The following is a 14,297-nucleotide window of genomic DNA, read 5'->3' as shown; positions in this document are numbered from 1 at the left end:
GGATGAGTGGACCAGTGGGTGGGTGGGTGGATGAATGGATGGAGAGATAAGTGGATGGGTGGATGGACAGGCAGATGGTGGGTGGGTGGGTAGATGAATAGGTGGACGGATGAATGGACCAGTGGGTGAGTAGGTGGATGAATGGATGGAGAAATAAGTGGGAGGGTGGATGGACAGATGGGTGGGTGGGTAGATGATGGATGGATGAACAGATGGGTGAATGGGTAGATAGGATGGATGGATGGACCATTGGGTGGACAGAGGAACAGATGACAAGATGGGGAGGAAGAAAGGCGGGAAGGAGAGATGATGGAACAAACGCGGAGCAGGAACAGGAGCCGCCGTCCACCCCAGGGCTCCAGCTGTCGGACTGTGGGGCCTCCACTTCTCACTTGGCCCGGGAGGAAAGGACGTGGGAAACAAAAAGGAAGGGGTCCCCCGGCCCCCCCTCAGGAGGCTCAGCTCACCGGAAGTTCTGGGCACAAGCTGCCTCCCGACGGTAGTCACACTCCCAGGCCAGCTCCTGCTGCATGGCCTGCAGGCTCTGCTCAGCAAAGAGGCCTGAGAGAAGCAGCCCTGTCAGCTGGGTGGCCGGCTCCCCAGTCCCACGTGGGTGTCTGCACTTGGCAAGTCCCTTGCTTACTACACACATGCGCACACACGCACACAGACTCCTGCTCCATCGTCCTCGGGCACTGTCTCCCGCATTCTCACAAACATGCTAGCCTGCTTCAGGCCCCTTCTGCCTCCGTGGCTTTTTCTCACGCCTGCAAGTCCACTGCTCACCCTCTGTGTCTGCTTGAGTTCCGGCCGAGGCTCGTCTCTGAAGTTCTACGTTGTCTCTTTCCCTGCTATGGACTCTCTGCCTGGACGTCTCTCTCTTACAACATGTACACATACATTTCCACACACACAGCCCACGCACAAACAAGACTTATCACGTGCATACAGATTTCCTCATATGCACGTGTGGAAACACCCCACGCACACACTGCTCCTGTGCACCCACATGTATGCATACCATGCATGCATTTCCTCACACCTACACCCACACCCCCTCATACATGCATGCACACGCATCTGCACGCAGACACCCCGCCCCGTGGGAGGGGCGCCTCACCCTCCGGCAGGGCCACGCTCATCTTGAGCAAGGCCAGCAGGTTCTGCACGTCACTCTCGATGCTCTGGGCAACGCCCGGGTACTGCAGGGGAGGACGAGGGCGGAGAAGGCTTCAGTCCTTCCCACTGGGAGCACCGGGCCCTGCCCGCTCCCACCTCGCCGGCCCCCTCACCTGGATCTTCACAGCCACTTCCGTGCCGTCCCTCAGCGTGCCGTGGTGCACCTGCCCAATTGACGCGGCGGCAAAGGGCACTTCCTCCAAAGAGGCCACCTTAGTCCGCCAGTCGCTGCCCAGCTCCTCTTCCAGAACTCTCTGGAGGGGGGAGGGGGGCCACCCGTGTCACGGGCAGGGGCATGTGTCCAGGACCCCAGTGCTCATGATGGGCCTTCGCCACGTGGGAGCCTAGTGAGAGCTCTTCCCCGCGATCCCACTCTCCAGAGGAGGAAACCGAGGCTCAGAGTCACCTCTAGCCCAGGTGACTGACCAGCCAGAGGCAGCCGAGAGGCCCAGACCAGCTCGGGTCTCTCGAGTGTGCACCGAGCAGGTTGTTACTATCTGTGGTAGACCGGTGGCAGGGCTTGATGACACTTGGACATCTGGAGGAAGGGGGGCAGGGGTGAATTGGCAGCCCTGGGAGACCTTACCCACGGAGCCCCCTGAAGGCAGGCAAAAAGGGCTCCGAGCACATCCTGGGGCTGGGCGGGTTCAGAGGAAGCAGAACACAGACTCGCCAGACCCCGGGATGGCAGGGGCCGCCCAGGGCCTAGGGGCAGGCACTGGAACGCTCAGGGACTGAACCTGCCGCTGGCTCACGCGGCGTCCAGGCTGCTCCCAGTGCCCACTGAAGACGGTGTTCTTAACTCCACCGCGGGGGGGTGGGGGGGAGTGGCTCTCACTGCCCCTAGTTCGCAGATGGGGAAACAGGCTTGGACTGGAGCCCAGCCTGCTAGCCCCACACCAGGTCCCCCTGCCCTTCACAATACTCGGCACAGAGGTCATTTCCGGCGAACAGCTGGGACGAGGGCGGCGGCGGCCGAGTTGGGCACTCACCATCATCTGCCAGCGCGGCATGAAGTCCGCGCTCTGGCGCACGCGCTCGAAGACGCGCTGTATCTGGGGGCTGATGAAGCTGTTATCTTGGGAGACAGCGGAGGACAGGCGTGGTGAGGGGCGGGACCAGGGTGGGGGCGGGGGGAGGGCAGTTGAGGCGGATCCAGAAGCGGGGTCAGGGGTCGTGCTGTACCCTGGATGCTGAGCATTTGGCCGATCTTGAGGGCGGCCCCGCGGACGGTGCACAGGGTCTGCACGATCCGCTCTGCGTTGGCTTCCGACAGGAACGGGCTGGAGTCTGGCCCGGAGCTGCCCTCTGGGGGACAAGGGGGGCGTCATAGGTATTAGGGTCTGTGGGTTTCCGAGCCTGTAACTGTTACGGGAACGGAAGGCGTCGTCGTTCTCCCGGGCAGTGGTTTCAAACCACTGACCTCCAGGTTAACAGTCCGAGGGCTCCTAGGATCTCAGCCAAACCAAACTCACTGCCATGCTGACTCATAGCGACAGGTTAGAATTGCCCCTAAGGGTCTCCAAGACGGTGCTCTGTTTGGCCAAGAAAGGCTCATTTTTCTCCTGCGGAGTGGCTGGTGGCTTTGAACCGCTGACCTCCTGGTTAGCAGCCCGACGTGACACCAGGGCTCCCAGGACCGCAAGCGTAAGGTGGAGACCACGGAGGCGACAGGTGGGTAGGGCGAGTGGGAGGAGCTGGAGAGTGCCGTGGGCAGACCCGCTGGGGGGCGGGGCCCAGGAGGCTCTAGCCCCGCCCCCAGGTGGGCGTCTCCACGGCCATCCCATCAGCGATGACCACAGGGGAATGGTGGTTCTTTAGGTCGCGTCACGGGTGGGAAACGGAGGCGCGAGCTCGCCATCCCCGGTGCCACGCACGACCCCGGCCCGCGTCGCAGAGGAAGCGCGGCGCCCGAGGAGCCTGGCTTCGGAGGGGGCCGCTGCCCGGGTCCATTCCTGTGAGGAGCGAGACCAGGGTGGTCCAAGGCCGGAGGGCGGCAGAAACCGGGCGTGACCAGGAGGGGACATGGGGGGCCCTCCTGGCGCTTCTTTGTTGTCGCTAAGTGCTCTCGAGTTGACCCTGGGCACAGCAGAAGGCAGCACTGCCCGGTCCTGCGCGCGCCCCACCCCACCCCACCCCACCCTCAAAGGTTCTCAGGTTCGGACCCACGGTGGCAGCCCACGCATCTCTACCCCTCCTCTCCACCAGGTCCTTCTCCAGGGACTGGTCTCTCCTGACGACGAAATCTCGCCTGCCTTGCCTGGAAGGAGCACTCGGGCCGTACTTCTTCCAGGATGGATCGGCTTGTCCTTGCAGCAGTCCGTGGTCCTCGGGAACTCCTGGGCTTGCGAATTTCAGTGTGTGTGTGTAGGGGGGGTGGTACCCTGGGGGTACCTCTGAGAGGCTTCCGAGGGACTGTGAAAATGGAGTTAGTTTCATAGAACAGTAAGATGCCCCACCCCCATTCACTCCCGTTCTTCCCTGGGTTTGCCATGAACCTTTCCAGAGGTTCCCAGGCCTCTCCCAGTGTTGCCCGTGGAGCGCCTGTGGAGCGCACGCGTCCGCGCGTGTTCTTATGCTGTAACCTCCTCTGCTCTCATCTCTTCTGTGGCAAATACCAGCGAACATCACCCACATGCCCAGCCACCCCTATAACCTACATCCACCGCTTGGGGGTGGGGGGCCCAGGAGGTCCTCTGGTGTAGCTTCACCGAGATGTAATTCACAGGTCTACCATTGGGTGGCTCTTAGGACAGCCGGGGTGGTTGCGACCACCATGAAAAAAGGGACCTTGGAGGCCGTTAGCAATCATTCCCGTCCTCTCTCGCTGCATTTTCACATCACTGACCCTGGAGGTCGGGGGAGAACTGACCACAGGGTCGGCAGTTCGAATCCACCAGCCACTCCCAGGGAGAAAAACAAGACATTTTGCTCCTGGTAAAGAGTTATCACCTTGGGAACCCAGAGGGGCGGTTCGACCCTGTCCTGTCTGGTCGCTATGAGTTGGGATTGGCCCGAACAGGCAGTGGGTGTGTTTGTTGCTCTTGCTTGAGTGCTCGCCCCGTGGCAGGCAGCAGCCTCCTCCCTGTGGACACTCCTGCAGCTAGAACGCCTAATGCCTTGACTTACCAGGCGACTATGTAAGAGACTCAGAGAGATGCAGTGCATGGCCCTGGGTAACACAGCATGTACGTGGCAGAGCCGGGTGCAGACTTGGGTCTGCCTCACGCCTCACCACCCAACTTGTCATTTTGAAAGTGTCCGGCCAGACAGCAAAGGTGCCTGTGCAGAACCAGGAACGATGGCCTGGGCCTCTCCCCAGCAACGCCACACGCGGCCCCCTCTGCTTCCCGGGGGTGAAGGTGGAGGGGGCTGTGACTGCGGTTACTAAAATTCTTATTGAGCTCAGCCACTTGAATGTAATTGTACGCCGGAAGTCAAGGCCTGACACCTTCCCCAGTCTCTTCCTAACAACAGTGGCATTGCATTTGTCTGGCTCATCATAGCCCCATGATGCTGACCTCAGAAAAATGAGCCTGGAGTCCTTCACATTATCTACTATCCAGTCCTAAGGACCCCTGGTGGCACGAGGGGTTAGGCGCTGATAGGACTAACTGCAAGGTCAACGGTTCAAGTCCATGGGAGAAAGCCGTCCATTTCCATGAAGATTACAGCCTGGGAAAACCCTGTGGGGCGGTTCCACTTGGTCCTGCAGGGGGCGCTGTGAGCTGGAACCGCCTGCCCAGCAGTGGGTGGAGGTGGATGCAGCCCTTACATTTCCCTAAGGGTCCCCCCTCCAAGTCTGATTTTGCTCTGCTTTTCCCCAAACGGAGACCCAGTGACGGTTTACACGGTCCACGATGGTCAACGTCCCTTTAATCTAGAGCACTGGTTCTCAACCTTCCTAATGCCGTGACCCTTTAATACAGTTCCTCATGTGGTGGTGACCCCCCCACAACCATAATATTTTCGTTGCTACTTCATCACTGTCATTTTGCCAATGTGTGAAAGGGTCATTCAACCCCTAAAGGGGTCGAGACCCACAGGTTGAGAACTGCTGATCTAGAGTGTGGTTGGTTCCAACTCACAGCAACCCAGACATACAACAGAACCAAATGCCGGCTGCCCCGGCGCCACCCTCCCAATTGCAGACCACTGTCGCAGCCCCGGTGTCAGTCCATCTCCTCGAGGGTCTTCCTCTTTTTCGCTGCCCCTCTCCTTTACCAAGCATAGTGTCCTTCGCCAGGGGCTGGTCTCTCCCGACCACATGTCCAAAGTATGTGCCTGCGCAGTCTCACCATCCTTGCCTCTAAGGAGCATTCTGGCTGTACTTCTTCCAGGACAGATTTGTTGGTTCTTCCGGCCAGCCGTGGTACCTTCAATATTCGTCGCCATCATCGTAATGCAAATCCATTGCTTGGATCTTGAGCATTTCATCCTTATCCACTTTTTTGTTTGAAGACATGGGCCTCAGAGGACTCTGACCCTTGACAAAGTCCTATCTCCCCACGTCTAGCTCCACCTCAGCCAGACTAAAGACACCCCCGGCACACCTGCTCCACATGAGAAACTCCACGTCCGCGGCCTACAAGTTTTTCGCCGGAGACACGTTGCTATTAAGCCTAACCACGACAGCAGCTTAGCACTGGGCTCTGGTTCTGAGAGGTGGGCACCTTATCATCTACCTTCATTTTCCAGACAAATCTCTGAAAGAAGCCCCTTGCCCCAGGTCACACAGCAAAGGCAGAGTCAGAAGCCAAGCAGCCTGTGGCTCACTCACCTGACTGGAGGTATCTTCCAGGTAGGGTCTTCTTGGCCACCTCGGCCAGTGCTCCCAGCCCCAAGCCTACAGCCAGTCCTGGGGGTGGGGGTCGGGTGAGAGAGAAGGCTGGCTGATGGTCTGGCAGGGCCCACCCCCTACCCTCTCTGTCCCTCCTCAGGCCTCCTCTCAGCACTGGTTTCCCCCACTCTCTGCATGCCCCAGTCCCCATCTCTGTCTCTTATTGCCATGGGGTGGGGGGCCCCTGCTGGCTGACTTTTCTCTAGCTCTCTCCTCAGCTTTGTCCCGAGCCAGCAGTTCTCGGCCCAAGCCTCACAGTACCTCGGTTGAGAAGCGTTTATAAATACCATGCCCAGGCTCCCCCACTGAGATGCTGACATGACTGATCTGATGTGACTGATCTGAGCTAAAGCTTGGTGTGGGGGATTTTTTTTTTTTAAGACTTCTAGGTGATTCTAGGGTACAGGCAAGGTTAAGGTGGTCCCAGAAGGATGCCCTCATGTCTCTGTCTACCTGTGACTCCGGTTTCTCCATCTCCACCTCCTCCTCTTCACACTCATTCCCCACCCCCGCCGGAGGGGCTCTTTCCCCATCTTGCCCTTCTCTCTACCAGGTCCATCTGCTTCAGCCTCCGACCCTCCCTTTCTGTTCCCCCTCCAGCTCTGACTTCCTCTCTCCTCATCCGTAAGGACACTGTGGCTCTCTCTGCCTCCTTTACCGGCACTACCTCTGGAAATAGAGTGCTGCTGGGAGTCTTGGGAGAGCCTGCTACATGCCAGGTACTGTTCCCAGGGCCTGGTGGCTTAGTGGCCTGCTAACCGCGAGGTCAACAGTTCGACTCCACCAGCTGCTCCGAGGGAGGAAGATGACGCTTTCTACTCTGTAAAGACTGGTAGCCTTGGCAACCCACAGGGGCAGTTCTCCTCTGTCCTACAGGGGGCGCTATGAGTTGGCATCGACTCAATGGCAGCGAGCGGGTCGAATGAGTGAGTTCTCAGATCCTGAGTTATGAGCATGGATTCAGCATGTCTGTGGCAGATGCTTTTTTGTTTTCACAAAAAGCGAGACTTGGAGAAGCTCCCTGAACTTGCCCCAGGGCCACAAAGTGGGGCAGGCACCGTGGAGTTAGACCTTGTAAGCAGCCAAGTGCCAAAGCTCTAACCACCCGGCTCGCTACTGCCTCTTCGGCTTAAGAATCGGTATCTTTACAACTGGAACCATGATCCACAGTCAAGCTATCTGCATCATCCGAGACAGAGAGAGGGGTGTGTGTGTGTGATCAATATTTTCCATTACTGCCACGAAGGCAGACTCATCTCTCGTTTTCAATGCTGGCTGCAGCCCAGAGGGTGAACAATCCAGCTGCATGGCCTCAAGGCAAATGAGCTGGCCTCTCTTGGCCTCTGTGTCCTCACTGCTAATAAGGGAACCAGCGCTCATGATTCAGTGCAGCCAAACAAAATGGGCAAGGGTCCTGACGGTCCAGTAAATGCTGTGTCACGTACCGTCCTTTCTCTCAGGTTTGTGGGTCTCACTCGGCCTTCCGCCTCTTTTCCCCATTTCTCTGTCTCCCTCTGCCTCACTCTATCACCTGCTTCTGTAAATATCAGTCCCTCTCTCCTAGATCTGGGAGCAACCAGTTCTACCCTGTCCTAGAAGGTCCTTATGAGTCAAGGTCAAGTGAGTGGTTTTGAGTGGTGGTTTAGTTTGGGGTTTTTTGTTGTTGTTCTCCTAGGTCCTGACACCCTACTAAACCCAAACCATACTGCCAATGAGTGGGTCTCGACTCACAGCCACCCTATAGGATGCGGTAGAACTGCTCTCCCTGTGAATTTCCTGACCGGAGCAGAAGACCTCCTAGCTTCCTCCAGAGGAGTGGCAAGTTAGCAGCCCAATGGGTAACCGGATGGCCCACCTGGGCTCCTCTCCCCCACCCCAGTCACACCTACCCCCAAAGTTGGCCAAGCGGCTGATGCGGGAGGCAGGCACGGTGCGTTCTCGAGCGCGGTCACTCAGCTGGGAAAAGAGGGGGAGTCAGGGCAGCAGCGGGGGGTACACCATGCCCCAAGTCCAGGGTGCAGCAGCCCCCGTGGAGTGTCACCAGGGGGAAGGTGGGGAACAATGATACCTGAGGCCGAGGTGTCTTTCTGGGCCGGGCCTCCCGTGCCTGGCGAATGTCCTCCTCGTTCAGGCCTCTATGAGGCCCATCCTGGTGGACCCTTTGGGCCTGAGAACGCCCATAAACCCCCTGGGAGATAATGTACTTTGGTAAGAACTGGAGGACACAGGATCCTTTGGGGCCTCTCCCCTCTCCTTATACCTTCCCCCCAACTTTCTTAGGGACTCCCCTCTCTCTTACCCACCAGTAGGGCCCTGGCCCCAGAGCCCCACAAGGCAAGCCAATGGCCCGGGCCTGCTGCCCACAGGTCCCCCGCAGTAGGCCCCCCACCTCCAGCCACATCGCCTGAGGGAAAAGAGGAGGGATTATTATTCCGGTGGGGAAGGGGGGGTTGTGGGTGACCCTCTGCTCTTCCAGGGCCTCAAGTCTTGGACCCACCTTCTGTAAAGATTCCCTCCCTCATTACCCCCCACCCACCCAGGACCTTCTTCCTCGTTCGGATCCCCCCTAGTTTCTCCTGACTCCTATTCACCTTGCTGGGAACCCCTAGCTGTCCCAGTGCACCTCCTCAAACCCACTTTCCACCAGCCCCCACCCCCCCACCCCCAACCACTTTGCTAAGGTCCTTCCCCCTGGTTGCTATACACCCTCAGATCCTTCAGGACTACCTTTCCACTTCCCTGAGCCTCTCTCGTTGCTAGAAACCGCCTTTCCCTGTCGCTAGGCACCCACTATTCCTCCCGTGTCCCCCCCAACTCTGTTACTTGGAGGTGGGTGGCCTCCCCCCGTTGCTAAGTACCCACAGCTCCGTAGTGCCGGCTCCGCAACGCGTGGGAGCTTTTGTACTTCCGGGAGCCTCCGAACACCCGCCCCCTCCGGTCAGCTAGCCAATGGCGGAGCAGCGGCTCCCTGACTGGCACGAAACACGCCCCGCGGCGTGAAGGGGCGGAGCCGAAGCGCCGTTGCCGGACCTGGGAGAGGGCTTTGGGGGCGTTTGGGAATCGTTGGGCCGCCACGTGAGCACGCACGTGACCTTTTATCCTCTGCCACTACGGGCAGCGACTCTTCTTGTCCCGACTGCGCTCATTTTGTGGCCATCACTTAAATCCCCATCGGCGCGGAGCCGGCTCCTTACTCCCCGCGACCCGTAGGACCGAGCAGGACTGCCTCTGGGGGTCTCCCGGGCGGTCAGTCTGCGGGAGCCTGCAGCCCCATCTTTCTCCCGGCGGCAGCCCAGCGTGTCGCCTCTTTTGTAGAAATCCCTCTCCACACCTCTCCCTGCACGCCCCTTTCCTCCTATTTGCTCCCCCGGCTTGCTCTACACACACACTCCACGGCAAACGTTCCCCGTGTGAACAGCCCCCCACTTGGCACACCTCCTCTCTGCTTTACACACCCACCTCCTGGCACCCAGCCTCCTCCCTTGGCCCGAGCCCCCTGCCTCTCCCAACCCGTTTCTCCCGCACACATCACGCTCAGCCCCTGCACCCTGGCGCTGGGCTCCCTCATACAACCTCCCCGCCCAACAGCGGGATGGTGTTTCCTGCAGGCCTCCTATTCCCCACAACACACTCAGAAACCCCCACCCCCCGGGAAGGGAAGGAGACAGGGCGGGGTAGAAGTTGAGAGAGGCAGGCATAGAACCTGCTCCCCCAAAGGCTGACTCACCCCTCAGTCTGGAATAGAAGCAGTTGGCTGGGAGACCAAGGTGTGACAGCTTCCCCCACGTCCTCCCTCTCCTTAAGGGGAATCAGACTCCCCGTGGCCATCCTTGGGCGGTGTGGCCTGAGAGAGAGGAATCCTTCACCCTGCCTGGGCCTCACCGCTACCCAGCCTGTATCATGTGCCAGGTGTGTGCATGTGTGTGTGTGTGGTGTGTGTTCCTGCCTCTGAATTCTCACTGGTAGGGGGAAGAGGTGACTCATTTTCTAACCTCAGGTGTCCTTTCCTGCCGTGACTCAGTCTCAAGACAAACACGCCTCCCTTCCCACCACCTGGCGACAACGAGGGTCTGACTCAGGTGCTAGGTGGCAGTTCACCCTTAGAAGCAAAAATAGATGAGACGCATCGATGACAATCCCCAGCCGGGCAGGGCTGAGGCTGGCTGTGAGTCACACCTGGGAGGTGGTATCAAACAGCCCCATTGCTGCAAGCAAAAAAGCTTGAGATGGGTCGACTCTGCCTCTGTGGTTCTCATCTGTAAAATGGGCTGCGACAGTCCCTCGGGCTCAGTGTTGGCCAGACAGAGCTGAGCACACAGTATGGGTACTCACTATAGGAGAGAAAGAAAAGGGGCCTTGGTGGCGTGGTGGTTACGCATTAGGTTGCTAACAACAGGGTCAGCAGTTTGACTCCACCAGCCGCTCTGTGGGAGAAAGGGCAAGACTTTCTGTGTCTGTACATGTTACGGTCTCAGAAACCTGAAGGAGCAATTCTTCCCTGTCCTATAGGGTCACTAGGAGCAGCCATCAATTCAATGGCAGCGAGTCCAAAAGAAAATTCCTTTTGAAAACTTGTATTAAGCATTCACTGAGTGCTTTCCTCATTGGAGCGCTGGTGGCATAGTGGGTTCCGAATTGGGTTGCTAATCACAAGTTCAGCCGTTCAAAACCCCCAGCTGCTCCGAAGGAGAAAGACGAGGCTTTGTGCTCCCATCAAGAGTCATGACTATGAGGGGTCAACTAAGTCCACATGGAAGAAGCACACCAGGCTGTGGGATCCAGGGATTGTAAACCAAGTAATCCAAATCCGGAGGGAATGGTGTCCGAGCTGAAATGGTAGACACGTGGTTTGAAGAAGGCTACGGCGCTGGAAGCCCCAAATCCATGTACATAGATCAGGTGTCCAGTGAATCCCTTCTGACCATAGTCGAAGGGTGTGAACAGTTTTGTTGTCAGAGTAGAGAAGATTATAGTAGGTGTGGTTAGGTTAAAATGTAACATCTTACTTGATGCCCCTTTTGATCCATTTTAAACTTCTTTCAGTTAAAACCAAAAAAATGAAGGGGAAATATAAGTGGATTAGACCACTGGCGAATCCCTTCTGAACACAGACCAAGGATGTGCACAGCCTGGCTATCAGCCTGGCTGTGCATTGGACAGTGGATTACAGCAGATATAGGTAGGGGAAAATGTAACACTTTATCATTTGATCTCCCTTTTAACCACTTTATTTTTAATTTAAAAAAATCATTTTATTGGAGGCTCTTACAGCTCTTATCCATACATCATTGGTATCAAGCGAATTTGTACATAGGTTGCCATCATTTCCAATACATTTTCTACTTGAGCCCTTGGTATAAGCTCCTCTTTTTTTCCTCCCTCCTCCACCCTCCCATCCTTGATTAATTACATATTATTTTGTATCTTACACTGTCCATTGTCTCCTTTCATCCATATTTTTGTTATTCATCCCCTTGGGGGAACTATATATCCAACCTTATGATGGATTCCCCCTTTCCCCCTTCCCCCTCCCTGTCCATCCTCCTCCCCTCATGATATCGCTACTCCCACTACTGTTCCTGAGGGGTTTATCTGTCCTGAATTCCATGTGTCCAGAGCTCTTATCTGGACCAATGTGTGTATTCCGATATAGCCAGATTTGTAAAGTAGAACTGGGTCATGGTAGTGCGGGGGCGGAGGGTGGAAGCATTCAGGAACCAAGGAATGATGTGTGTTTCATCAGTGCTATACTCACCTTGGTTGATTCAGCCCTTCTTTATAACCCTTCTATAGGGAGTATCCAATTGTCTACAGATGAGTTTTGGGTATCCACTGCAACCCCCTTCATTCCCAACGATATACTTGTTCTTGTTCGTTTTAAATCTTTTGATACCTGATGCCGTCAACATCTCATGATCACACAGGGTTGACCCATTTTAAAGTTGCTTTACTTTTTATCTTTTTTGCTTTCTGTTTGAGGTTTTCCACGGTCTCATCTTGTTATTGTTATGGTCTCTCGGCTTTGTATGTTTTTCAGTGTATGAAATCCAGGGGGGTGAATCTATAGAGGCAGTAACTGGATGGACGGTTTCTTGGGTGCATGGCAGGGTTGGGGAGAAATGGGGAGCTAATAACAAGGTGTATAAGAAAGAAAAAGTTCTAAAATTGTGGTACTTATTGATATGGTTGAACTATTGAATTGTATGATACTTGGATTATGTGCCAATAAAGCAGTAGGAAAAAAAAGCTGACCGCCTTAGAAACCCACAGGGGCAGTTCTACTGTCCCACAGGGTCTCCAGGCGCTGGAATGGACTTGCTTGAGTTTTTTGAGTGAGTGCTTTTCGAAGGAGCCTTGGTGGTGCTGTGGGTTAGCATTGGGCTGCTAATGCCAGGTCTGTGGTTCAAGCCCACAAGCCGCCCTGTAGGAGACACACAGGAGGCTGGCTGCTCCCTTAAAGATGTAGAGTCTCAGACACCCTATATAGGATTGCTGTGAGTCAGAATAGCCTCCCTGGGTTGGGTCTGGCGTCCTGTGTGCTGGCGACACAGCGAGGAATGAAACGGGTCAAACTCCCTTGCTCTCGTGGTGCTGGCTTCTGGCAGGGGACACACAAGGAGGGTACGTCACAAAGTGCATGGAACAATAGAATGAAGAGATAATGGCATTTTGCCAAGAACTTTTTAAAGCCTTGTGGTATAAAGGTGGCAGGCACCGAAGGGAAGACTTAAGCAGGGAAAAGGGCAGGCTGCGAAGCAGAGTCAGACTCTACTACGGAGAGTTGCCTGGGGAAGGTCTGACCTCACCACGTGAATAAAAAAGCCTGAAGGAGGTGAGGATCCCTGGGGAAAGGCATCCTGGGTAGAGGAAATGGCCAGTGCAAAGGCCCTAAGGCAAGAAGGTGCTGGATATCTTGGAGAATAGCAAAATGGTCAGTGAGGGAGGAGGTGAGATAAAGGTAGGGAGGTAATTGGATCCAAACCATGCGGTGTGGCTTTTACCCTCAATGGGCTGGGAGCCATGGGGAGGGAGAGGGCATAAAGAGCTCTCACAGAGAAGGATTGCGAAAGGATTCACAGAAGATACTTGACATCCTCCACCATGCCTTAGGCTCAAAAGCAAATTATATCACCCAGTAGGACCCCACAGCCCAGACTTTCGATTTGATGGGGAAGCCCTTTCAATGAGATGATTCACACACTAGCTGCAGCCGTGCGCTCAAACACGATTGGAAGGAGGATGCAGGTCCAGGCAGGGTTTGGCCACAGGGTCAGTCCACCTCGTTGGGAGGTCTTTCAATGTTTTGCTGACCCTCTACTTCCCCAAGCTGGCTCTCTACTTCTCTAAAAGCTGGCCCAGCCTGAAAACATTCCCAATGTATTTACATGAGGTAGAGTGCCACCGGCCTCATTTCTAGGGAGCATTCTGGCTGTCATTCTTCCAAGACAGATTTGTTTTGTTCTTCTAGCAGTCCATGGGGCTTTCAATATTCTTCACCACCGCCGTTGATGCTTCGACGGACTTTCTTACTCCTTGCCCCCCTTCTGCATGCATAGGAAGTCCTTGAAAACACCATGGCTCCCAGCAAGAGCACCTCAGTCCTCCACTGGCTTCTTGGCTCCCTAACACTTCAGAGGTCTCCTGCAGCAGTCTTGCCCAAGGCAAGCAACGGGTGTTTGCAGCTGTTTCTTCTCATTTCCAGCCAAGCCCCATCTGCGAATGGCAGTCCTGAAACCTTCACACCATCTGTGTCTACCCTGAGGAGGCAGCTCCTCCTATGCGTTGGGGGATACAACGGTCAGTCCAGTCCTTGCCATACCGCGGTGTCTGCAAGTAAACGAACGAGTCGGTTGTGGCTAGCCTGTCTCGACAGGCTCAGAGGCGGCGTCTCCGAGGGGTCCAGTCGGTTGAGGAAGATCTTGGCAGTCGGAGCAGATTTGGGGAGCCCATGGAACGGGGTCGCGTGTTCGCACGTTACCGGTGCGAAGGGGCGGGGCAGAGGGAGTCCCCGGCTCAAGGGAAGGAGCCCTACGGGCGCGCGGCCCAGCCGGGGCTCCACCTTCCATCCGAGTCGCCGAGGGGGCGCCCCAGGCCGGCGAGAAGGACGGGCGTCGGTGGGCCCGGGGGCGGGTCGCTGGGAGTGTGCGGGCGGTCAGTAGTCACAGGGGCCTGGGGAGGGGTCCTCCGGACCCCCTCCTGGTCAGCGCACAGGCCGGACTCCGTGGACCCCGAGGAGGCCCCGCGGCCCAGCGCCCGACCACGCGCCGGAGCGCCGGAG

The 14,297-nt window shown here is 56.5% G+C and overlaps 2 protein-coding genes across 2 annotated transcripts in view; one reads left to right on the top strand and one right to left on the bottom strand.

Annotated features, from left to right (window-relative positions):
• The window catches only part of COQ8B (coenzyme Q8B), a 16,351-nt gene extending 7,513 nt beyond the window's left edge, over positions 1–8,838 (bottom strand). The window contains 10 exon segments of the mRNA XM_013006726.3: positions 468–561; positions 1,121–1,202; positions 1,293–1,433; positions 2,172–2,257; positions 2,365–2,487; positions 5,960–6,037; positions 7,909–7,975; positions 8,088–8,207; positions 8,319–8,423; positions 8,747–8,838. Coding sequence (XP_012862180.2) covers positions 468–561; positions 1,121–1,202; positions 1,293–1,433; positions 2,172–2,257; positions 2,365–2,487; positions 5,960–6,037; positions 7,909–7,975; positions 8,088–8,207; positions 8,319–8,420 — 893 coding nt within the window. The 5' untranslated portion in view covers positions 8,421–8,423; positions 8,747–8,838.
• A 1,310-nt stretch (positions 8,839–10,148) lies between these two features.
• The window catches only part of ITPKC (inositol-trisphosphate 3-kinase C), a 22,542-nt gene continuing 18,393 nt past the window's right edge, over positions 10,149–14,297 (top strand). The window contains exon 1 of the mRNA XM_045292699.1: positions 10,149–10,184. Coding sequence (XP_045148634.1) covers positions 10,149–10,184 — 36 coding nt within the window. The remainder of the gene's footprint in view (positions 10,185–14,297) is intronic.

Source organism: Echinops telfairi, unplaced genomic scaffold (genome assembly GCF_000313985.2).
Source record: "Echinops telfairi isolate 266 unplaced genomic scaffold, ASM31398v2 ScPeMD7_655;HRSCAF=1070, whole genome shotgun sequence".
NCBI lineage: Eukaryota > Metazoa > Chordata > Mammalia > Afrosoricida > Tenrecidae > Echinops > Echinops telfairi.
Note: the sequence above shows the minus strand (reverse complement) of the source record. Positions and strands in the feature narration are given on the sequence as shown.